General features: G+C 39.1%; 1 protein-coding gene across 2 annotated transcripts in view; it reads right to left on the minus strand.

Annotated features, from left to right (window-relative positions):
- The window catches only part of DPY19L1 (dpy-19 like C-mannosyltransferase 1), a 69530-nt gene that overhangs the window by 34884 nt on the left and 8150 nt on the right, over positions 1–26496 (minus strand). Inside the window, exons 2-8 of one of the 2 annotated variants that reach the window (XM_039862733.1) lie at positions 23353–23377; positions 22654–22741; positions 18657–18794; positions 15737–15857; positions 14932–15025; positions 7089–7146; positions 1221–1312 (exon numbers count right to left, since the gene is read on the minus strand). In XM_039862733.1, the coding sequence (XP_039718667.1) occupies positions 1221–1312; positions 7089–7146; positions 14932–15025; positions 15737–15857; positions 18657–18794; positions 22654–22741; positions 23353–23377 (616 nt within the window). Of the gene's footprint in view, positions 1–1220; positions 1313–7088; positions 7147–14931; positions 15026–15736; positions 15858–18656; positions 18795–22653; positions 22742–23275; positions 23295–23352; positions 23378–26496 lie in introns of those variants that run through there. The other variant, XM_039862734.1, reaches the window with a different exon arrangement.

Consider the following 26496-nt stretch of genomic DNA (forward strand, 5'->3'; position numbering starts at 1 on the left):
CTGGTGCAAAGGCCCGACGTCCCCAGCACGTTCACGCGGTGAAGAGTACGTGTCAACCTACTGCGGTTACGGCGTAGGGACGCACGCTGGACTGAGGAGGACACCCTCCTTAGATTCACCTACCTGGGGCGCTGAGGGTCACCAGAAAACGCTTTTATTTCCTTGAGTATGCCTTCTTCTAAGGCCATCCCTCTGTGCTATCCTAATCCATCTTTCTATCCTGCCCCTAAGTCAAGCATTTTCAAAATCCAGGTAACCTATTAATGAGGTCCAAAATCATGAGCTAAGAACCCGCAATTTTTAATGAAGTAGAGTGAAAAAAAAAATATACGATTGCATCCTACATAAGGGTTCTATTCCATGGAACTTGAATCGGATGTCTGTGTACACACGGGAACGGGTATGCTGGGTCCCAGTGTAAAATGTGTTTATTTCTTGAAGAGCACAGTTCAAAGGTGGAAAGCCACTGTCTAAAATAAAGCATTTCTCTATTGCTTTTGAATCCTGAACACGATTTTGATTTGTATGGACAATGAGAGGCAACGACCTCTGAGCAGAGTTTAACATGCATCTGGCAGCTGGGTACGAACTGCACTGGGGGGAGTGAGGGACGAAAGGAAAGCAGAGGAACTGCAACTGGTGCCGGCGTGACCGGCGTGGCTGGCGTGACTGGTGTGGCACGAGCCGAGCGACAGAGACGGGGACCAGGGACTTCCAGGGACGACCGGTTTCTTTCTACCCCGCTGTCTGCTTCTCAAGGAAGCTAAGCCCAGGGAGGACGAAGAGTTACGTGTGCTGCTCTGTCTGACCAGTTCTGCTGTCAACTGTTCTTCGAAGTGCTTCATCTTTCTTTTAGGATACACTCTACTGTCACCGGCTCTCCCCCTTCTTTCTGCCTATTTTTGGGGAGATGGTGGTGGTCGCAGGAAATGATGGGAAAGTGGAAATGGCAGAAGGGGAGGCCGATGTGCTGCTCCTCGGGCAGCGTCTGTGGACCACCAAGAAAAAGGAAGAAGACTAGAGGGCAGATTACGAAAATGCTTTTCGTAGTAAACACACTCTTAAATTACACTCTGAAATTACCTTTATGAATTTAACCTTGCATGTTAATTATTTTATTACGTTCATAGTTTTTATTATGAAAGCTTAAAAATTCTAACTTAAGTTATTCAACGCAAAACAAACGAACAAACCACCACCAAGGGTAAGTCAAAAGCTACCTGAGAATATGAGTCACAAGCAACATCTGAAGTACAAGGAACGGGTATGAGAAGCTCTCCCGGAGAGGGGGCGTCCACATCACACGGGTGCACTGAAAAGAGTTCATAGTTACAACATCTGTCAAATCTGTTAAGTAAGACATACCGAGTGAGAGCTATTTATAAGTACAAAAAGAAGGGTTTTTTTCCACCCATAATTTAAATGGTGTGTTACAAAACAAGCTGCTAGGTTTTCCACCAACAGCAAAACTGGAAAGTGAGAAACATTGGAGAGGGAGGCGCACACGGCATAAGATCTTGTGAGCTATTAACATCGTGAATTGTCAACAGCGAACTGCCGAAAACGTCGACTCTAGCCTAGAAGGGAAGCGGGGAACGTGCCAGCTACATCACATTCTGCCAAATTAAAAACATTACGTTCTAACCGGTTGTGTAAACTGACTAGACTTCGTCTTCTTTCACACAAATTTCGGCAAAACCAGCTAAGACTTCAAAACTCTTCGTAGTCATCGACGTTAATATTTTTATTCGCAGGGCTGCTAGAAAGGAGTCCTCCATTTTCTTTTGCAATGCTTTGCCCAAACTACCCTGGGTTGCACAATATATAAAAGTGGCAGAGGGGATCAAATAAAATAACAAATAGTCAAATATCAATCTTTCTGAAAAGCTTACCCTAAAGTTAATTAATGAACTATCCCAGTTTCTATACTCAATCATTTTTCTGCATGTAGACTGAATATATTAATAAGTCCATCGTTCGGTTTAAAGAAAGTGCATTGGCTTAAAGATAAACGATCTGATATTACCACTAAGCCGGTCAGACTAGAAGAAATCCTTATGTCTGTCAAGCCTGGCAGGGGTACTTTAAAGACTATACAGAATTATAATTAGGAAGTCAAGTCTAGTCAGCAGAATTCAAGTTACAGGTAACACAAATGTAAATAGCACACGAGGACTTTGAAATAACTATAATAATTAAGTTTTAAATTTTATAGAAAAAGAAGGGTAGAATGGGTGAAAAGATGGAAATTTTCAGCAGAGAAATGGAAGCTCTAGGAAAAAAGTAAAATTCTAAATTTGTAATTCATAACATCTAAAATGAAAAATTCACTGGACTGGCTCAATAGCAGGCCGAATGTACAGAATATCCTATCCGTGAACTCAGGGACACGGCAAGAGAAAATATCCAAAGCGAAGCAAAGAAAGATAGAAAATTGAGTGTCAAAAAACCATGGGATAACATCAAAAGTTGGACACACATGGAATTGGAATCCTCAAAGAAGATACAAGAATAGAAAAGACAAAATGTTTGAAGAGAAGATATTTGCTAAAATTTTTCAAAAACTAAAAAATGTGAAACAGAGATGTTCAGTGAATCTTAAGCAGGATACATACAAATAAGACCACATCTAAGTTCACCACCATGAAATCAATAAAATCAAATTTAAAAAGAGAGTTGTCAAGCCACCACAGAAGAGAGACATTACATTCAGGTAACAGTAAGAAGAATGACAGCTGACTTTGTATCAAACAATGGAAGCCATAAGACAAAGAATGACATACATTAAAACCCGAAAGAGAAAGCTATCGACTTCGAACTCTTCTGGCAAAACTACACTTCAAATCATAAAGATGAAATAAGGACATTTTGAGATAGGCGGCAGATTTACACCAAAAAATAAAGTATGTAAAGTTGAAGAGAAATTATACCAGATGAAGACCCAGATTTGCAGGAAGAAATGACGACCACCGTTGAAACCCAAACGTCCAGTTTCAAGGATGATGAGGACTTAATCAGGCCCTGATTAGGAGACGAAGGGGGAGGGAAGTGTGCAGGGCATGGAGAAAAAGCATGTGCAAAGGCCCTGAGGAAAGAAACAGACCGGTCCTTCCCGAGAACACGAAGGAAGGAAGGACAATAGGTCTGAAGCAAAGACAACAGCCTGGAGAGTGGTGAGATCCAGTAGGGGTCGGGTCGGGAAGGACACTTCAGGCTGGTTCACTACTAAATTATAGGCTGGTTTTCAAATCTCCATCCACAGGTTCATTCTCAACAAAGATGAGCACATTCTTTTTTTTTGGACTTGGGGAGTTCAGGTAAGTTTAATGTCAATTTACAAATCCACAGGCGTACCACTCAACAGCCTGAATACATAATGCATCTGGCGCTTATACTATTTTCCAAATTAATGCAAAAAATATTTAAATCATGTCACTCTTCTGCATATAATCCTCCAGTGGCCCTTCTGTCTGCTCCAAATGAACCTCACAATGACCGACCAGGACCACAGAATCAGCCCCGTCCGTCTCCCGCTGTTGACCGCCTGGCCTCCTCCCTGCCGCTCTGTGCTCCTGTCAAAATGGCCTCCTGGCTACTCCTCCAACAGGCCAGAACTCTCCCACCTGGAGTGGAAGATCACCCCACCTTCACACAGTTACCCACAAAGGCAGGGATCTTTGTTTTAACGACTGACGCATGCCAGGCATCTACAAGTACCTGGCATTCAGTAGGTCTGCAGCATACATTAACTGAGTTGAAAAAAATGAAAGACGCAGAATAAATGTCCTGGCCAAACGTTACCAGCACGAGAAAGGGAAGGGAGAAGGGAGAGAGGGAAAAAGGGAAAAGAAAAAAAATCCCACAAATTGGCAAAGAAAGATCTCTGGACTTTTCAGTTACAAAAGACAAACTGTGGTGTTGTCACTGAAATCCGTATACCCTATCTCAGAATTATTTGTGTTGAGAGAAGTCTGTAGAGAGATTACTGGTTAGCTGGAAAATTTAGAATCCTCTCCCTGCTTAGCAACCTGGAGCCCCACACTTAACCTTTCGGTGCTTCCATTTTAATGCATATGAGAATATTATTTACTACTTATCGATCATACGAGAATATTACAAGGATTAATGAGACTGTTTTCAAAGTGTTCTGAGAATTCCTTTCCAAACCTTATATAAATGACAAAACTATGACAATAAATCATTAAGAATGTGTACATTTATATTTTTCATCTCAGTTCAGTTAAAATATATTTAAGAAACTAATATAGATCAGAAATACGTTACAGGTAATAAAAAAGGTTAATTAGATATGCCTTTAAAGCAATCCTTTATATACTTTAAATTACTTTGGATTCAAAAAAGGAAGGGGCGGATTTTATATCTATGAACACGTTTTATATAAAACACCGTCAGTCATGCTTGGTAATAATTTTTAATCTCATCGTGAAAAAGCAAAACAAACCTATTTCATACATAATGAATTTTTAACATTCGAAGTGGGGAAATTATTATATTTAGGTTTTTATTTTTACATACTCATCTACATGCTTTTCAGTCAGCACGCTAAAAATCCTGCGGCATCAACCATGCTGCAAACATCTCAGAAGGAAATATTTTAAAGTCAGAGCAAAACTGTTAGCTTTCATCTTAGCAATAATTCTGAAGAGGGAGGGAATCAACATTTAATAAAAAACCTAGATGAGTGAGAACATCTGCATAATTTTATTATGAAATGTATAACCTCAATATTATCAATCATTTCTATGAGCAATTAATAGCTCCTTTACTGCACTCACATATTTCAGATTTGAAGGGTTTAAATTTCTATTTTAAATAACTTAATTCTTTTATACTACACATTTTGTAGTTCCTTCATTAAGGCAAAAATTTTCCCTTGAAAAACTATCTGAGAGAAAAAATATCTTTAAATGTATGTCATTTACTATCTTAGACGCAAGTACAGAACAAACTAAATAATGGAAATAGAACTTAAAAGCAAGGAATAATTCACAAATATTTTTTGGCACCTAAACCACTCACTCACATGATTAAAATAACTCTTCTTTGAAAGAAGGGTACCAATTAGCAACCCGCCAGCAATCACAGTAAGCAAAACACTGTGACAATGTAGAAAAGTTCACTAAATGCAAGAGTAGGTACCACCAGAGAAGATGTTTCCCCCATATAAAAATTATATACTTTAGGCAACACTTTTAAAAGTCAGAAAAAAAAAGTCTGAAAATCTCACAACCTGAAAAACAAAATAAATACAAAATTATAATAGTTTTCAGTTACTTGAGTTCTCACCACTTTTACCCAAAACTTCAGTTTATGGTCTCAATTTTAATATACGTCACTACACAAAATGGTCATTTTTCTACGCTAAAGCTATAGTTACTGATTTAAGTACAATCATCTACTTGACTATTTCAGTAAAGCTGCAATTCAAATTTCAATCACATTTATTTTACCTTATAAGTAGAAAATGATGTCTAAGCATGTTTAAGTATACCAAATAGCTGAAAAATATTTTTAAAAATCTACCGACCTGAAAAAATAAAATAATTAGTATGAATTTCATTGTTAAAAACTAAAAAGACTTTGTAAGGAATAATGCTCGTGCTCCATGAGTATCAAAACTCTAAGAAAAATGGGAGACCGGAGATCACTGACCCCTGACACTAAGGGCAGCCGCGCGGTGGACCTTCCTGCTCTGCAGACAGAAACTCGGCCTTGGCTTCAAAGCTTCAATGACCCCTCTCTCCAGCGTTTCACGTGAACATGCAATGCTCCCTTCTTCCACTGTTAAATGGTTATTTCGTGTTTCTTAGGTCGTTCTTACAGAATTCACGGTCTACACTGACACTGAGCAGCATATACAGTCAAGAAGAGTCAAATAACTTTTTTTCTTGCTCAAAATTCATAATTAATTGATGTTATAGAACAATAATTTGTCGAATGCTATAATCTATTAGGCTACTCTAGCTTTAAATTTCCATGACTCTCAATCCTAAGCATGTTAATATTTAGTTCAACATCTATTGGTAACCTGCTGAATAATAAAGAAAGTTCAAGCTTGACTCCACTGGTAAGGTTTGTTTTGACTCCTCTTAGAGCTTTGTAGCATGTGCTTATTCGAATACTGTAGACACCTAGTGTATAAACACGCAAAGCAAGCTGACCTTCCTTTTCCCCTCATATAGCACCTACTTACCATGAAAGAAAACTGGACAGAGATACATTACTAGAAACTCATTTACAACTCTGATTAATTTAATGGAAAGATTTCACCAGCACCTTGAATTTGTTAGAATGTAATCTAAATTATTAATAATAATAATAATAATAATAATATAAACAACAATTACGTAGCAGTTACTATGTGTCAAACATTGTTCTAGGCACTTTACACATAGGAGTTCGTGTAACATCCCCAATAATCCCGCGAGACCGGTAACATCATCAGATTAAACCATCGGCCCAGGTCACATGGCCACTAAATGGCACAGCCAGGATTTGGACACAGTTGCCTAGATCTGGAGTCTACGCTTTTTACAGTGCTGCTCATCTCAGAAAGGCCTTCGGTGCATGCAAATTTATAACAAAATATTCTACAAAGGATAATGAAAAGTGTATCAAAGTTTAATATAAATACATTAAAATAGAAACGCATGATATAGCTCCTCAATGAAAAGTTATCCCAACACAAGGGAATTAACTATATCCATGGCTGGCTTATGTCTATTACAACTAAAATGTGAGCTTTCGGTTTTAAATTCTATAAAGAATTGATACAGACCCGCTACTTGTTCAAATCACTAAGAGATATATCACATAAAAGATACAATGATCCTGAAAAGTTAAAATAAATGCCAGTGTTTAAATTTTGAATCAAAATAAGATCAAACACTTAAAGAATGCTGCCAAAGATTTTAAAGAAATGAACTTTTAAAAAGAAACCTATATTTCTATAAGTAAAAGCTCCTAAAATTTTTAAAGAAATATTTGACTACCTAAAGAAGAAAGTTGTATTTCTAGAAGTAAAATCCCATAAAGATTTTGAAAATAAACACCTGTTGACTACTTACCTCTCCATGATTGAAAAAGAAGCACAGCACTGTAACCAGGCCCCCTAGTCGGCTGCCACTGGAAGAGAAGATATTACAGTGAAACTCAAAAACAATAGAAATCCAGGTCGATCTTAGTAAAACGTTGAAATCACATAACATGACAACCGTCCACTACTAAAAAAGTTTTAGCCACGCTAGGACTCTACTATACTTACTTACAAAATAGCTTATTTCTTCTGAAGTATCGTTAGTCAAAACAAGTTTCATTTTTAAAAAATCGTTTCCATCTTCAAAATGAACAGAAAAACACACAGACTGACAGGGAAGAAGAAACTGTTGAAAGTCATGGTACTGTGCACGTGCAACCCGATCTTTCTTTTTTTATTCTTCAGTGCCACGGATTTATTTGTGTCCTTCAGCACTGTGCACACTGTTTTCCTGGGACACGTGACATCCATTCAGGAAAAGAAGGCAAGTACAGAAAAGGGCTTAATAGTCCTAAAGTTGGAAAATACCACATGCCATCCCCAAGCTGCCTTTCTACAGAACATGCTGGAAAACAATAGGTTATAGCTAAGGTTTTTTATTAACTTTATTGGGGTGACACTGGTTAATAAAATTATGTAGCTTTCAAGTAGTGTACGCTTGTATAATACATGATCTTGTATTCCATGTGTGCTCACCACCCAAAGTCACATCTCCTTTTGTCACCATAGATTTGACCCTCTTTACCCTTATTTATCTTTCTTATGTTTTCAAAATATTTGAAATACAATGCAAATATCAGCACAGAGGGCCGGTCAGCTTTGGCACAGAGGAAGGGGGAGCCTGCAGGATCTGTGGAGGTGAGCGTTTCCTCAGAGCGGGGACATGGCCACTGGCTGCTCAGGAGAAGAGGTGGCAGTGTTAAAGGCTTGAAATGCCGCTTGCATTTAAAGAGAGAGAGAGGGAGGGGAGACAGAAGGGCCGCAGAGCTGTCTTTAAAGGATCAACTGAAGTTCAAGACCACAAATTCACAAGGACACTAATGGCAGGACTGTGTGATTTTCCCCCACTGGTTATTGACCAGGACTGGCACAAATGGGATATAAAGAGGCAAAGAAACAGTGTACTGGCCAGGAAGCAGCTGAAGTGATGGGTCGCAGAAATAAGTGACAGATAAAGTTGCTAGAAAGTGGTACAGCACAGGCCAAGAACAGACACAGACCAGCAAGCCAGCAAACGAGCAAACTCCAGTTTTCAGTGCAGGGGACGAGACAGAAGAAAGGTTAAGAATTAGCTGAAGTTTAAAGAAAAAATTAGATAGACAGACACATTTATTTTAATATTTCGAACTTATTCTAACAAGAGAAAAAGTACACAAGTCTTCATATTTTAAAAAGTTTTCCTCCTTGACACCCTCCCCCCAATCCCATTCACCTCAGACAGCCAGTAATAACATCTGCGTGTCCACCCTTCCAAATCTTTCTCCAACCCACGCAAACATACATTTTAATGTGATCATATTAATATCCCTCTGAAATTTGTTCCTTTTCTAACTGATCTATCATGAAGACTATTCCTAATCAATACATGTAACCCAAGGCACTCTTTTCAATAGGTATCAAATATTACCTAGTATAAACACTGCAATTTGTTCAGCCCTTTCTCTGTTATTGGACATAACAGATATTTTTCAATTCCTAGTTATAATAGTAAAAAAAAAAAGTTAAAGTAAACATCCTTGTACATATGAATAGTGGTGCTTTTATTTCCATTGGCCGGACCCGAGAGACTGCCAAGTCAAAGAATGTGAACTTTCCAGAAAACCCAGTCCACACCCCCACCACAATGTACAGGGTTTAGAACACAGCACCTGATGGGCCCAGACCCTTCTACATTTGCCCTTCGGATAGGTGGAAATTTTTTTCTCACTGTTATTATAATTTGTATGTCCTGCCTACTTGTACAGATCATCATTTTTAGTGGGGTTATTTTTGTTTTTGTTTTTTTTTAGACAATGTGCATTTTCTCTTCTGTGAATTGCCTGCTCACATTCTTGTCCATTCTTCCATCGGATTATCTGTATCCCTCTTTAAAGATTGCGGATATCAATTTTTTGACTATTATATGCGTGACAAAGTCTTTTGATATAATTTATGGTGTATTCTGTCAGGAAGAATTTTTAAATTTTACGTAGCTAATATTATGCAGTTCAATGTCAATGTTTTTATTTCTTCTGCATCTCCTGTCTGGTCTGTGAGGGTCTTCCCTACTTCAAACTTACACAGTGTTCTACCATAATACAGATTATGGACCAGCATCTTCCATGAATGTAGACAGCTTTGTTTAACCAAAAAGGGAGGCAGATTTTCTGGTACGCTTTCGTGTTTTGTTTATCTACAAGGAATACTCTGAATTATAACCACTATGAAATGATGTGACCGGCGACAACTCTACAATAGTGTCCCCGGCGTTTACCCCACCCCTCTGATCCTTAGAGACTATCACAGAGGTCATCTTATTTTGCTGAACAGAAAAAATGTAGTCATCAGAATACTTGAAATTAATTTTTTTCCATTACAGTTGAGCAGTTGATATTTCAGCATTCCCTAGTGGTTAAAAAGAAATAGTTCTTTCTGAATATTATATTCTGAAATATTACTACCAACTATCAGAAAATATGAAAGTTCCTATTATGCAAATTTTAAAACATTCTAAGCTTCCTAGACATTTACTCATGTGTTTCATTTACCCTTTGGGCTTCAATTTCCTTAGATATAAAATGAGGAGATAAGATCTTAAAAATACTGATGATTTATAACTTTATAATTTTCTTCTTCCCTACATCATTAAGTGCCATGGATTCAATCACATTTTGGGAGGCTTCATTAATCAATGAGGCTTTTCCCCCTATTTACCAAAGAATGATGAAACGTGCTAAGTTCAACATTCAAAGAGAAAAAAAAAAGTAATCCTAGTTCATTTGAAATAACATTAAATAACTCCTGAAGTTAGTTTTCACATTGTGTAAATGCTTAAGAAACAGAACATGAGAGAATAACTTGGAAACCACTAAACTGAGAGAGAGTTGCAGCCTCAAGTTTGAGACGTGAGGCCTCAGCACCTGCTGGCTGGCTGGAGAAAGCCCAGCAGGCTTGGCTGGGAGCCGATTGCCCTCCCCTGAGCTGACGGGCAGGGCACTGGGGCACTAAGGAAAGGACCAGAAGGTCAACATGAGGAAGAGAATGAGGGTCGGGAAGGATGAGAAAAGTTATCGGCTTAGCCTTACAGTCTGTTGCAAACAACTGATTAACGGCTTTAATTTAATCTTTGTCTACCAGGGAGAGAAACAGAATTCTTTCTATAGTAGCTGGCGAAGTGACTGGTTCTTCAGCAGCCGGAGTGTCCAGCACTGTTTCACCCATGGCAGAGAGCCACAGAGTCAAAAGGTATCGGAGGGATAAATGAAAACATAAAAGGAAACATAAAAACTATTCAAATCAAAGGCTGCTGGCAGTCTTTTTATTTTGTTTTTGAAACTTGCAGTCAAATACTCCTCACCGTCATGTCACAACCATGCCTGTTGACCCTTGGTCACTGGCCCCACACGTAGGCTCCCACTGAGCATCAGCGCCATGTCGAGCCTCTGCTGTGACCTGACCGCCACACCCCAACTCCCACCTACACTTGTCACTGTGCCCCCCAGATTCTCCATTCCGTGGAGGACGACTTCCTCCCCACACCCTCAGGCTCTGCCCAGATGTCTCACTTTCCTGAAATGTCACTCTCCTGAGAAAATGTTCCCCTCATGGCTCCAGCACACTCCTGTAAAGCTCAGGGCCTCTACTGTCACCTCCGGACACTGCTCCTGGAGCCTTTGTTAAATCCTGCAGGTGCGAAGAGAGACGTGAAGGAGGCCAGAGATACTCCAAAGAAAGAAGCCAGTGGGGTTTTGCGAGTAACTGGGTTTCAAAAGTAACTGAAGGGAAAGTCACGAAAATTCTAGGGGTCAGACCTGGGCAGCAGTGAGGTTAAAGTGTCAGTTACCGATGCAGTGACATAAAAAGAAGCAAGTTTTGGAATAAAGACACCGATATCTTCAACCAATAACTTTCACTGATTTAGACACACTGAAGACAAATACTTATCTTTTAAATATTCGTACACGAGTGTTAGATTAAAGACGTGCCGGCAGGCCCAGTCAATAGAACATTCCAAAGAAAAACAAAACATGAGGGTGGAAAAGTTTGAGCTGGTGTGAGCCACAGCCTATTTAAGACACATGTGTAGCCAAAAAATCTGGCCCACAAAAACAGTAAAGATCCGATTTTTACATGATAAACAACAAAAAAAAGTCAAAATAATGGAAGCAAAATTGGCAGAAAGAATAGGAAATTCAACTTTTCCTTAAAACAGGTGGGATACAGGGGAGGAGTAGAGAATTCATATGAAAAGCTGATCTATTTACTGTCACAGAGCCTAAAAAGAACACCGAGTCACTTCACAGGTAACTCAGGTGGGACCATGAGAGGAAAGAGTAGGAAAACTGGTTCTATTAACTACGACCGTTCACGCAGGACAGAAAGGGGACGGGAAGCAAAGTTACAAGGGAGGTGTGGCACAGAGACTGATCTTCCAGGCTGCCGGGGCTTCTAAAACATATCTAGAAATAAAGGATTTTTAAAACTTCTTTCTGGTATCAGAGAAGCCACTGTGAACCTGTAATGACCACAGAAACAGAAACAGGAAATCGGAGGGTGGACGCTCTGCACGGAGGGACAGACACCCTGACGATGCGCTGCGTCCGCACAGGGACAGCGGTTTCCTCACCGAGGCAGAGCAGCGACGGAGAACTGGTGCAGACAGACAGGGAAAGGTGCGTGTTCTAAAGAGGAAAAGACCAGAGGCAGATCGGACTGGCCACGGTGATTAAACAAAACCGAAACGTTAAAAAGTTTTCTCAGAAACTTTACATCAGAGGGGACGGGAGAGAGGGACAGGGAACACAGGGCCGTGCCTCGGTGAGTGGACTCCGGCCCTCAACCATACGAGTGTCCCCGGACAAGGTGCAGGGGAGTGCAGAATTGTCACTGGGACCCGGTGTCACTTCTGCACTGAGGAGGTTAAGAATCAGACGTGTCTCCTCGACTCTCCCCTTTCCTGTCGGCTGACCATATGTGAAGGAAGCTGAGTCTGGTGAACGAAGGAGCTACGAGATGAAAGGAGCCTGAGTTCACCCCCAGCACACATGCACGCATGCACGCACACGCACGCACGCACACGTCAGGTTACCTTTCATTCCAATTTATACAGCAGCAACGAAATGATTCTAAGAAAAACTAACTGATGAAGAAACTATTAGAATGATTACAAAATCACATACATGTATGAGAACTAAAAATGGAGCAAAACGGGATCCTGATAAATGGCAACATGAGAAAGAGTGAAGTGAACCACGCCTACAGAAGTACGAGCACACGACCAGCAAAATCCCAGCAGCCTCAGAACCTTCAGGAAACGAACGATTCCAGAAAAGAGAATAAAATCGAGATCCTTCTAAGCGTCATGCTCTTTTGAAATGTTTTTCTGAAACTTTTGTATGAAATGTAAATAACACCCTCTCTGGAAATGGAATAAACAGCTTTTTCTTCATTACTCGGTACCTTTAAATACATATTAACTTATTAATTAAAACTGCAAATAATTGAATTGCTATTAGAAAGACTATTTCGAGTGCATCCATAAAGACAGCAGAACACGGCAGCTGAAAGCACACACGCTGGAGTCTGCGTTCAAATCCCAACTCCGCAGCTGACTGGCTACGAGGCCCTGGGAGTTCTTTAAGGTTCTTGCGCCTCAGTCCCCTCATCTGCAAAAGGGTTAACCTACTTCCCAGAGCTAACGCTAAGGGTTAAATGAGTTTACGACTGTAGAGCTTAGACTAGAGCTGGGCACATAATAAGTGCTATCCGTGCACTACTTCAACAAACGAAGAGTCTGAAGTGAAGGGCGGTATCTGCAGTGGAAACCTTTGAACGAGTCCAATGGAAAAGTACGTCCTAAATTGGTAAATGCTAATAAAGTATATGGCATAGATAATAAGATATTATTATTGTGCTTTTCACAGATGGCGGTCATGAGCTAAGTTTTTCTATTCCATAATTTATTCATTCATTTCATTCAATTAAAAAATATTTTGTGAAGGCAGGCATTCTTCTGGCGCCTTGCAAATGAACCGTGTTCTAGTCTCACACAGAAGACAGTGGCTCCTAACTCACTCAGGCCTTCTCTTTCCTACCCGATCACTTCTTAAAAATTCTTCTATGTTATCTTCCATCTCAGTTAACCTGACAAACACTTCACTTCCCTGTTACAACCCTGAAAGACCTCCGTTACATTCTATTTTCTTTTATATCTAAAAGGAAACTAAAGAACTGGCAGTAACTCTTAAGTTCCTCCCACATCATTTATTCAAATTATATGAAAACTCAATGTTAACAGGTTCCACCCACGATTTAGAGTTTCCACACAGCGTTTTTGTCCTCCAGTCTGATTATGACAGCCTAGGCTAGCCAGAGACCTAGGGACATTCTCTGCTGCAGATACGATACTTTCAGCCTTTGAAATCATGGTTATAACAGCCATTTTAAGAAAATGATGCTGAATGATGACTTTAATAAGTGTATAGGAATTCTTTCAATGAAAAAAGTGGCATAACTGTAGATTAGCAATTTAGCAATAATGTCACGTTCCATATTTTAACTTCTCTTCCTTAAAATTGGATCTCCCAAATGTAATGAAGCTGCCCGTGAGACAGATGGGTGGTACTCAGCAAAATGAATAAATGTCCCCAAGTTGCTCTTCCTTTTGCTCATCATGATACGAGGCACACTGGCCTTGCTTTCCCTCGGGTCGGCCTATTCTCCTGATTACCATATACTTTTGGTTAAGTTATTTCTGTGTGTCTTGTTTCAAAAACAAAAACTGTCACATCATCTTTTAATCACTCATTTTCATTTCAATCTCTCCCAATTAAATAATTAAAAGACCTTTCTTAGAGCTAAGTCAGAAATAGCAGCATCGAAGTTATTTTAAATCTATATGCAAATATATTTTAAACTGATCTAACAGCTACCTCATTTGATAAATGCTTATCGAGTAATTGCTACAGACTCAAACACTGAGCTAAGAACTCGACGCATCTTAGACATACTAAAATGAAAATGCCACACTTCCAAAGCAAAGAGAATGGGAGAACAGCGGATTCCAACTCATTAAACCAAAGTGAAAATGACAGGCCTATGCTCATACTTCTCTACTACAAAGAATCAGCGAGCAGTAAAAAGAAAATTGTAAAGATGCTCTCACGGTAACAAGTATACAGTGTGGCAGATTGTAAGAAAAAAAAGAGAGAGAGAAATAAATAAATATAAAAACCCTTAGAAAATTTGTCGATCTTTTCATTTTAGAAATGTTGCTCAATTATGAAGTAAATTAGGTAAAATAGTAAATATCTGCATAAAACACATATTTCTGTTCTAACATTAGCAGAGTAAAAGCCATTATGAGTGGTCCTTGCCTTCACATTTTATGTAAACAATATATATTGCTGATGCTCAAATGCCTATGAATATTTAAAATTTATCGAATATCTCCGCCATGCTCTATTTAAGCCTCTAAAATTACTTTCAGTTCGGCTGGCCACGACAATGGTGAAATCATCCAATTGGGAAGTGATTTTATGTCTACAAGTAGACGTATTAGAAATGACACTGTTATAAAACCAAACCAAAAGTTAACAATAATCTTACTATTTATATTATTCTAGTATATACTATTATAAACACATACTAAAATATTCTCAATTTAACAGTCTTACCTTAAATATGTGCCATATATGAAGAATAATGCCATCATGAGTCCATTTAAAATAAAAATCACAGCAACATAAAAGCAAGCAGGATCTCCCAATCCTTTAAAAGTAAACAAAACATATGTTTTATTAATGACTTTAAGTGTCTGGCAATTAACATTAAAACGTGCTTATTTTGAAAATGGTTGCCCAATATATTAAACAGTTGCCTTGGTTCACACACACACACACACACACACACTCACACACACCACCATCACGGGACATAGATGGAAGTGGGTAGTAGCTGTGTGGGCTTAACTCAGGCTGCAAGTTCCCAGGCACTTTTCTCGTAGAAGTATGGGGTCTCGTTGGGCTTGCGACTGCTTCAACAGAGTGTGGCAGAAGCCATATTATGTGACTTCTGCGGCTGGGTCATAAGTGGCCATGTGATGTCCAGCTTGGATCTCTGAGCTACTGCAAGAAAAGCCGGACACTGGGGTACCACGCTACACAAAAGCCCGAGCTGCATGGAAAGCGAATGCAGGTGTCCCAGCTGAGAGTCCAGCTGAGCCCCGCCTCGCAGTCACCCTAGCCCAGGAGCCTGACTCTAAGTGTAGCGGCCCCCAGTTGATCCCAGTCTCCCGGCCACGGCCACCTGAGCCCAGCCGAGGCCCCTAACATCACGGACACAAGCCGGCCCGCTGTGCTCTGCCCACATTCCTGGCTTGCAGAACCCACGAGCACAATAAAATGGTGGTTGTTCCTACCGTAAGTCTGGGGTGACTATTACACTACAACAGACAACTGGACAATATTGCAAAGAACTTGCCTTCACAGCTTTCAATTGGACTGAGTCCTTCTCCTCTGGTGACCGTCCAACATATCTTGGTCTGAATGCCAATCAAGTCCATTATTTTGGTATATATCCTGTACCAGCTGGCCAAGATTACCTAATTTTTTAAAAATAGAGACATTATGAGAAAAAATATTATCCTTGACAGTTTCATTACTGGAATATTTTTAAGATGTCTGATAATTATCACATTTTCCCTTCTAGTACCATCCACTTGAAATCTAGGAAGATGGGCCTCACAATCCCCTACACACGTTCTGCACTGGTCAGTCCTCAACTGTTCGCCCAGGAGCGGGTATAAAATGTAACCAGAAACACGCAAAATGTATGGCAAAACTCTACTGAGGAACATAAAAGATTTGAACAAATACAAAGATACTATGTCTTCCTGAATAAATCTAATTTTTCAAGATGCAAGTTCTCTCTCAAATTAATTCATACATAAAATACTAATTAAAATCTCAAGTGTCTGGCTAGAACTGTTGCCTAGAAGAATAACAAAAAAGAGGTAACTAAAAAGAAGGTCCTAACAGATATTAAAATGCATCACTTACAACAATTAAAATAGTGCAGTACTGGCACAAGCCTAGCCAGAGTAAGCCTACCATCTTCCCCGCGGAGCGAAGTAACCGCGGGGAACGTGGTAGGGAGCCTGTCTGCCACCCAGGCCCCCTTCAGGGCTGAACCACTCATTCCCGCAGTGGCTGGGAGGCTGGTAGCTGACAGCTCCCAGCTGAGTCCCTCACAGGGAACTAACTACCCTCTGCTGAAGAGGATAGATGCATCACAGGTCACACCCGCTACCAAGGACAACCGCATCCTCTGTTTGCCTAGTCAACAAGGAGGGATGTGAAGGCCAGGGCCCCAGCCTCAAGGTAGGACAACTGTGCGGAGCCATCCCAGCTCCAGCGCTCCCATGCGATGGGCTGAATCTCTGGCTGTGCCGCATCACAGCCAGCTCTTCAGGCCTTATCAGGCCTCCTTCTTCCCGCTTCAGGCATTTACCCCAAGGGTACCTCCCTGTACATTTTCAGCACGGAAATCTCCAACTCAAAGCCTGCTTGAGAGGACCCCAGCCTAAGGCAATACTAAACACAAGGTCCCAAAGCAGACAGGAGCGTATCCATACAACAATGATGTATGCAATAATGAACGCTACTCCAAATCAGTGACGAGAAGATGGACCGCTCATCAAAGTGTTAGGTTATGCAGAAGACCATTTTGAAAAAATAGAGAATTAGATTCCTACCCCACACTACCCCAAAACAAATTCCGAATAAATTAAACATATAAATATCAAAAGCATAATTTTAACAACTAGAAAGAATGAAGATGTTTTATATATATGAATAAAATAAAAACCATAAATTAAAAATATCCATAGATACAATCTTTCTATACAGAAACAAGTACAAATACATCGTACACAAAGCTAAAAGGCAAACAAAAAGTTGGGGGAAAATGCTTTATCTGTAACACAGTACTAATATCTGCCATATAATAAATGAGCTCTTATAAAATTTCAATGGAAATATAAAGAAAGGGCATGAACAGGCAATTATTTTTAAAACTGAAATGCAGTTTTTTATAAATAGCATGGAATGACACACACACACACAGATATAGCGAGTGCACAAAAGGTTAATCAAATTAGCAAGGGTTAAGGTAAACCAGTATTTTCAGAAACACTGCTGGTAGAAATTTCAGTTGGTGTAAATTATCTGGAAAGCATTTTGGCAACATGTCCCAGAATCATTAAAGTATATATTCTGCTGAAATAAAGTTTTGTATCAACAAATTTATAGCGTAAAAAAATAAGAATATACGTAAAGACTTAACTTCAAAGATGAAGCTTTAGAATATTTTAAAAGGTTGAAAACAAGCAGAATTTTCATAAATTATAAACTAAATAAACGATGGTACATTGTATACATAGCCATTAAAAATGATGCTATGGAAGCAAAGATGACATAAGAAGATGGTTATAAATAGTCTTAAAATACAAAAGGCACTTATTTAAAAAAATACGTGCCATGTGACGGCATTTTTCTTGTGTGATCCTACTTCTGTAAAAGTAAACGTGGACATGGTTATAGAAGAACCCAATAATAAGCAGCACATTGGTAGGAAAACACTGAACCTTGGTGGTTACTCATTGGTCTCTAGCTTCGCATTAATCAATCAGACTCACTGATCTGTAAGTTTAGGTCCTCCTTTCACTCAATGGGAAATGACTGACAGCCCCAGTAAGTGCTGGTCCTGAGGCAGTGCCTGGGACCCCTGCAGAGACAGAGAGCCATGGCCCTGGCATCGGCCATGCCCAGCAGCAGCGTCATGCAAGAAGGGGGCGCACGGGGGGCCACGAGCTCTGCTGGAGAGCCTCCAAGTCCAGGAGGGTAGCCCGGAGGAAGGCGACCCTGGCTCAGCCCTGGAGAATGCCTAGGGGTGCGTCAAATGAAGGCAGGGATGTACAGAAGAGGCCCCCAAAGTTACTGACGTCACTGCCTTCCTCCCTTGCCTCATGGGTGCCCTCCCTCCCGAGAAAGTACATCCAATTAAAGAAGGAATCCCAGACAGGGAAGAAACACTATTTGGCAAATGACTTATAAAAGTATGATACTCCCTTGCAATAATCCCTACAGGCACACCAAATACAGATAATGCTCACATTTTCTAAACCATGAATCATAATAATAGTTCCCACAGAATCAGTTAAAGCACTTCAAAATTAATAATGATTTTTTTCACATTCCTTTCTAAGAGAAGACATATATTTTCTTTTTAAAACGACAATAAATTTAATGTATTGAATCATGCTTTATGTTTAGAAGTAGCATTTAATACAAATCACACTTTTTTAAAAAGTAAGAAAATCAGAGTTGAAAAAGCAACTTACCTCAGGGTAAAGATTGAACCTTTTTAATGTATTAATAACAAGGGGGTATTCAGTCAGCTTATCATTCATAATCATCCATACTCCATTCAAAAATGAGGGTGCTTCCACAATAGTCTTAAAGTAGGAATAATATAATCCCTGAAATAAGCACATATTATAGTTATAATAAAAAGTACATAATTACTATACCTCTTATTAGCTTAACAAAACTTAAAAGCTACTGTTTTTTGAAAAAGAAAAGCAATCAAGCAAGTAATGGCTACAATCAATTTCAGAGGTTTCTAAGCACTGATGAATTTTTAGGTTGCAAAAACCTACACATTTTAGTATAGCTTTGTCTTAACTGAAACAATTGAGCTCAAAATAGCTTCAAAATTTTTTTCAACATTTAAAATCTAATATAACTCAGACACCATACTTCATTTAAAAGAATGTGTTAGAAAAAGCTATCTCATGAATGAGCACAGTGATGAAGAATTTACTATGGAACTTAAATTTACCATGAACCAAAAACTCTTTGCTATCCAAAAATGTTTCCCCTTAACTGCTAATTTGAATCCCCGAAATGGCATTACTGGTCATCTTCCTCCCAGATTTTCAAGTAAAAAATGCAAATATGTTAGGAAGACTACACATTGATATATTACATGTAAATTATATTCTGATGTCAACTAATTTTATAGGCTATTTTCATTTCTATTGTAACTGTACACAAACTTTATTTCTCTAATGTAGGTTTTTTTTCTCTGATTCGAACTGGTTTTGCCCAGATGCTTGCTTCTTTCCACCCTTATTCTGTGTGCCTCCTCCTTTAACCACTAAGCTTCAGGACATGAGATTAACCAAGTCCAAGGTCATGAGGACAAAAGGTTTCAGCTGGACTGTAGACTAAGGATAACATCTTGGCTTTAGATGTGCTTCAGCCTCAGGCCCGCCAAGGCAGAACAACCACCCCACTGGCCATGGGACCAGGCCACGGGACCAGGCCAGAGGACCAGACGGGATGGCACCATGGCTGATTCCAAAGCCAGAGGCAATGATCAATGACCTCATCCCCCTCCAACCATCCACTCGGTAGCACCCATGACCCCAACTCCCTTAGTTTCCATGACTACTGATTTTTCCCTATATAATCCATACTCCCAAGACACCTGGGGAGCCAGGCCTCCGAGCCATAGCTCGCCTGTGTCTCCGGCACTTGCGACTCTCTAATAAACCCTTTCTTTGCTGCAAAACCTGTCCATCTCTTCCGTGGTTTAGACGCGTGCAGGTAGATGGACCGCTTTTTTGTCCCTAAAGCACTATCAGCTCAGCATAAAGTAAGACTGGGGTTGTAGGGGTGGGGGAGAGGGACAGTGCTGCGGCTGCCATCTTGAGAAAAATAAATAATTTTGAGCTTGACGTGCTAATTAAGGAAGATTGAGGCTGGAATACATGGGACAAAAACGAAACGAGTACTAGAAGCCTTGTGAGGGAGTATAAATGGCAGAGTAAAAGCAGGACAGATGAACACAGGAAAGAAACGCCATCTTCTACACAATTCTGCCTAGAGCTACCCTGGTAGCCAGCACCATTAGCTGCCAACTCTAACCTGGGTTTGAGGCTCAGGAATATAAAAGTGATCTGCCTACATAGAAAAAATGGTTCTTGGTACTAGACTGTCAATTTAAAAATTAATTTCCTACTATACTGGGTTGAATAATGTCTCCCAAAATTTCATGAAACTGTGAACGTGACTTTATTTGGAAATAGGGTCCGTGTAGATGTGATTGGGTTAAGATGAGGTCACACTGAATGAAGGCAGACTCTATAAATCAATATAATTGGTGTCCTTACAAATGAAGGAAACTGAGACACGGAGACACGGGGGAGAGGCCACGTGAAGACAGAGGCCGAGACTGGGGCGACTGCATCTCTGGGGCACACCAAGGAGCTCCAAGGATGGCAGGGAACGACAGGAAGCTAGGAGGAGGCCAGGAAGGACTCTCCCCTGCAGCCTTCAGAGAGAACGCGGCCCTGCCAGCCGCTCGATTTCAGACTTCTAGCTGCCAGAACCGTGACAGAATGAATTTCTACGCTTGTAAGCCATCCAGTTTATTGCACTTTATTGTACAGCCCAAGGAAACTATTGCAATGTACCTTGTTTTGTAGATCTGATTTTGGAATCATGTAAATATCTTACTTATTATAAAACAAAAATGTTTTAAACTCTAAATATCAAAAAAATAAATAAAGAGAAGAAAAGAATTAACTATTAAGTTGGGAGAGGATTTCCAATCCCTAGTGGAATATATCCTAAAGTCAAAAAGAAATGCAAGAAAAGTGTTTGTTTTCAGATATATTTTCATCATATTTTATTAATATCTTTGAGGTACTATTATTCCTCAAAAATAATTTCAAACCAAGGTTCTCAGGCTAACAGATACATATTTAATATAAAATAAGTAAAAACCACCTAATCCTAAATTTGAATTTAAAAAAAATGAATATAAATTAATGATTTCCCTTTAAGAAAATTGTCTAATTCTTTTACTAAAAAAAAACCATCTAGTATAAAATGGTAGCAATGAGCATCTCTAGCACCCAAACTGTGGTCCGTATATACCATTTGCCACTGAAAGGAATTGGGGCTTTTGGAAAACTGGATGATTCCAGATCAGGAGATAAAGCATCTTATAGTGCCGGAAATAAGGGAGCTACAGAATATTAGTGAGGCCGTGTCAAGGGGACACAAAGCCAACTGCAGGGGCTGTCACCACCTGAAGACAGGTAAGTTTACGAAACATGTGAAAATCCATCAAATCACGACAGTCCACTGGTCGCCGTGAGAAGATGCGAGAGAATCAACTCATTTTTCTGAGAAGTGGTATCCTGTCTTAACTGTACCAAGTGTACCTTGGAGAAAACAGCTAGGTATTATGGGAAAGTGCTTTACAGAATCACGTTAATAATGCAGAAAAAAGATAATAGATAATCACCACTTGGAAATGCTAATGAAATAACTAATGGAGGCTGATGGCTAGTGTATAATGGAGGGATCAACATGACAATACCTAAAGCCAGATCAATCTGAACATCACAGAAAGTGAGACAAGCAGATACAGTGTGACTCTTTGCACAGTACAATAACTGCATAGCACCACTTATGAAGTACTCCTGCCCCCCCACACACAAAAAAATTCGGCTATCAAGACTCTTATCTATCAATTTTCAGGAAACCTGGGCATATAGAACATCATAAATAATAGGAATTACTGTGGGTAATTCTATAGGACGAATGGCCAAGATTCTTCAAAAATTAAATAGCAAAGAAAACAAAAAACAAAAACAAAAACAAAAATAGAAAGAGGACTGAAGGACTTAACAGATACATCAACGAACTGCAATGCAGAGACACTGTTTGAATCCTGCTTTAAACAAACACATCAGCTGTAAAAAGAAGAGAGTAAGAAGGAAGAGAGAGAGAGAGAGGAGGGAAGGAGGAAGGAGGAAGGAAGGAAGGGAAGGAGGAAGGAAGGAAATAGGGAGGAAGGAGGAAGGAGGAAGGAGGAAGGAAGGAAGGAAGGAGGGAAAGAAAAAGAAAGAAAGAAAGAAAGAAAGAAAAGAATAAAGAAAAGGAAAAAAAAGTAAAAAGGACAGGACAGGGAAAAACGGAAAGCCAATAGGGTCATTACAACACCGACACTTGATGATATTCAGCAATTGCTGTTCACTGTTTTCTAGTGTGACAACGGAACTGTGGTTAAGTTAAGAACGTCCTTTCTTTTGAGACACAGATGAAAACATTTACAGAAGAAATAATGTCTGAAGAGTCCTTTAAACAGAGATGGGTGCAGACAAAAGAAAATGGCTGTGTCCTTGGGTGCTGAAGCTGGGGGCGGGAAGTGGGAGCTGACTTTCTCCTTCTACTTCAGAGAGTCTGAAAATTTCCAGAAGAAAAAGCTTAAAACTTTCAGATTCCTAAAATGCTACCATAAAACACCACGGGAAAACTAACCATTTCAGTGCGAAAAGCCATCTCCCTTTCCAATGCTGAGAGGTGAGAAAAATGCCGGTCGTTTTCAAAGAGGTGTGTGATGTGGCTCCTGCAAAACGAAAGAGCGACACAGCAGCGTGCTGAAGCTTGTTCTCAGCATTATTTGCAAAGGAAACTCTAAACGCGAAATACAATTATCTATAGATTTGCAGATAAATCTGTAATAAAACTCGAACACAATGGTACCCATGTTTGTTTCTCTGCTCAGCATGTCTTAAATTTACACGGAAATTTCTCCTTATAAGAAAACACACTCAAGTTAAATATTAAAATTAGAATGAACCAGAAGACTGATATTCAAAGCATAATAAAATTATAAACTATAATGTCTCTGGGTTACCATTTCAGAAATGTCTGATTAATGAAAATCATATTTCTCTCTATCCAGATGAAAAAAATTAAGGTTTTCTCAACATGAACTTTATATTAAGCGAAGCAGTCTCAAATATAACCTCTTTAATAATGAATCTCTTTTTTATTAAAAAAATTACATTATGCTAACCCCGATTTATCGATTAAACTACTTTTTTCGGACTACTGTTTCGCATATAATATACGTTCGTCCTTATCCCACGGAAATTACCCCTTTATGTGTGGGAAGCGGCTATGGCTAAGGTACACACATGTCACAACACACGCCAGAGGAGGAGGCAGTCTTACCAGTGCAACACTGCGGCAAAGGCAGCTAGAAGGGAAAAGAAACGTCGGTTACTCTGTGAGCATAAAGAAATGTTCCCAGCTTCGAGGAAAGCACTGTGAAGGCAAGCGTGGGCAAGTCAGGGATATATACGTACATGCTGGACTCTTAGAAACTGGGGGAAGGATGCTGACTCTTGGAAAAGCACCCCAGGGCTACGCTTAAAACACTGATAGGCTGGATTATAATTTGGCATGTATCTCCAATTTTCATTCACGCACACTTTCAACGAAATACACGAGGGCCTAATATCTGCCCAAACTACAAGGTACCCCAGATGGGAACGTCCACAAAGAGAACTGTGACAGGAATAGAACCGATGGTGAGGAGTGACTTAGAATAAAGAAATATGGTGACTTCAGGGACCGGGGCTGGGGATGGGCGAAAACAGAGAACTACCGCTTTTTATATACTGCTGCCATACCTGAGTTTATGAAAAATGTTACTGTTTTCTAAACAAATTTAAAATGAAATAAGTAAACAAGAAAGGAAGAGATGGAGGGGGGGAAAGAAGAGAGAGAAAACAAGCTAATAATAAAATCAGTCTCATATGAGAATTGTTAAAAAAAATTAAATAACACAGAAAACAGTCCCGAAATGGAGTCACTTGTGCTAAGCGCCACATAAGCAAACCAAGACTCAGTACCTAAACTAACTGCAGCTTCCGCTTCTCCAGGAATGTAACCTTTAACCAGTTAACCTGGAACTACCTGCTCAGCGCTAGTGAGGTATCTCCAGACAGGGCCCTCCCCTTCTCCTTAATAAAGCAAATTTGCCTGAGACAACGCATTCTTCACTAATTTTTCTTCCGCTCCCTTCCAGCCTTTAAAAACCTCTCCTTTCTTACAGCTCAGTGGACCTCCTCTCTTCTTGCTGGATTGAATGTTGCCCGATTCATGAATCATTTAATGAAGCCAATTAGATCTTTAAAATTTACTCAGTTGAATTCTTGTTATTTAATAGAATCAATAGTTTGCTTTCTGTCCAAGTACAAAGAACATATTAAGATGAATCCGGAAAATACCATTTAATTTTCTGATATCACAAGATTCATCTTACTGCATGGAGACTTCTGATTAAATAACTACCAACTAAGGAATTGAACTATGAAAATATTCTTAGAAATGAAAACCAAACAGCTCAAATCTCTGCCTTATTCTTAAAGAAGTATTTATATATTTTTTAAAAATACATTTTGCCTAGGAGATATTAATGGTTATAAAAAACAAAGTTAATTCTCTAGATCATTGAAACTGTTATTTAACTAGGTTGACATTTGTTTGTATATGGTACTCTGACCTTTGGAAATTTTGATTTTTTTTCTTGTTGACAAATCTTCTGTCCACTTCCTTTCTGGTTAGAGGTTTCGCCCTACCATAAGAAAGTTTGGGCTTATTTTCTCAATGACCTAACAACTATCATGTTCTGAATAAGTCACTCTTCTCTCACAGAATGTAAATGCCACCTTTATCATACAGAAGATTTCTCATATTTTGATAATCCCCTTGAGATTATAATTGGGATTGCATTTACAAATTAATTTAGGAAGAATCTACATGTTTACAATATAAACCCAAATGTTCACATCCATAAACAAGATATTTACTTTCAATTATTCATCTTGCTTTTCAATTACCCTTGAAAAAAGTCCTATCAGTAGAGTTAATACATATTTAATACACAACCAGTTCATATTTCTCATTAAGTCTTCCTGGGAGTTTAACTTTTTTTTTTTTTGTGGCTAATATCCATGAAATCTTTATTTTCATTATTCTTTACTGGATATTGCTAATGTATGTATTTTTGAAGTGTTTTTATTTCGTAATGTATTTATTTTGGGCTCATTTACTAAACTATTAATTCTTATAATTTTTTTTGGCTTATCATCTTCAATTCTCCATTTCAAACAATCTTATTTAAAGATAATAATGTCACTCCTGTTTTATAATTTTACTGTTACTTTCTGCCATTCGACAATAATACACTTCTAGAATAACCTAAATAATCCTTTAAAAGAGGGCATCCTGTCTGCTGCTGACTTTAACAGCAATGCATTTCGCATTAGGCCTTTAAATCAGCCTTTGCCTTTCAGAATTCTGGAGTGATAAATAGGACTTCTCAAGGTCATCATCTCTACCTCCTCAGAACACCACAGCTTCTCAGAAGGATGGAAGGCACAACTTGGCCTTCAGTGCCTTCTTAATTCCTTTAATTCCTGCAGCACTAGAGTAAACAATTTTGAGAGTTCTTGGCATTTGAATGGCACTGTTTCATAGTCTCTAAGGTCAATTCATGTGTTCCCAATGTTTTGAATGTATTCCTTTGTTCATTTCAATCATTAGCGATAATAATAAAATAGCTAACATCTGAATTCTTATTACAGGCACTTTTTAAGTGTTTTACTTGAACTAACTCCATAACTCCTCACTACTATCTTATGTGGTAAGTACAAGCAGTTCCCCAGGATACACTTGAAAGTTGAGGCCCAGGGAACTTCAGTAACTTGCCCAAGGGAAAAAAAAGCAGTAAAAAGAGACAGCGAGGCTGGAGGCAGGAATTCTGACCTGAGAGCCACGCTCTGCTCTGCCTCTTGAGGAGGATGCGGGAGGTGAGACAAAGGCCAAGACCTTCTTACCTGCCGGTGTCTTACTCCCCTTTCCTCTTTTTTTGAAGATAAAAGGGGAAAAAATGCAATCCATCTGTTGATATAGGCAGTATGTTTCATAGAAGCTATTTTTATATAAAACTGTAAAGTTACGCTTTAATTTATTCAAAATTGAAAGAAATTATATGTATACGTCATTTGAAAATGAAAAGCCCAAGTAAAGTAGATACTGCTTTGTGAACATGTAATTTAAGCATAAACACATAAAATGATGAAAACTTCTGAAGGCCCTCTAAAGAGCTTTTCTTACCTTCTTGCCTTTAGAAGAGATTAAAATTGATTTTCTCTAAATTTATTCCAGTGATTATCAATACTGTTTATAGTGTTTTCTCGGGGGAAGCAATGGGGGAGTCACAAAATTGATAATCTATTTTAACACATACGCTCTGTTTTGTCATCGTAAGATACTGAAGTAAGTATAGCGAGTTATTTTTAAAAATCA

Source organism: Pteropus medius, unplaced genomic scaffold, assembly GCF_902729225.1.
Source record: "Pteropus medius unplaced genomic scaffold, Ma_sr-lr_union100, whole genome shotgun sequence".
NCBI classification, from domain to species: domain Eukaryota; kingdom Metazoa; phylum Chordata; class Mammalia; order Chiroptera; family Pteropodidae; genus Pteropus; species Pteropus medius.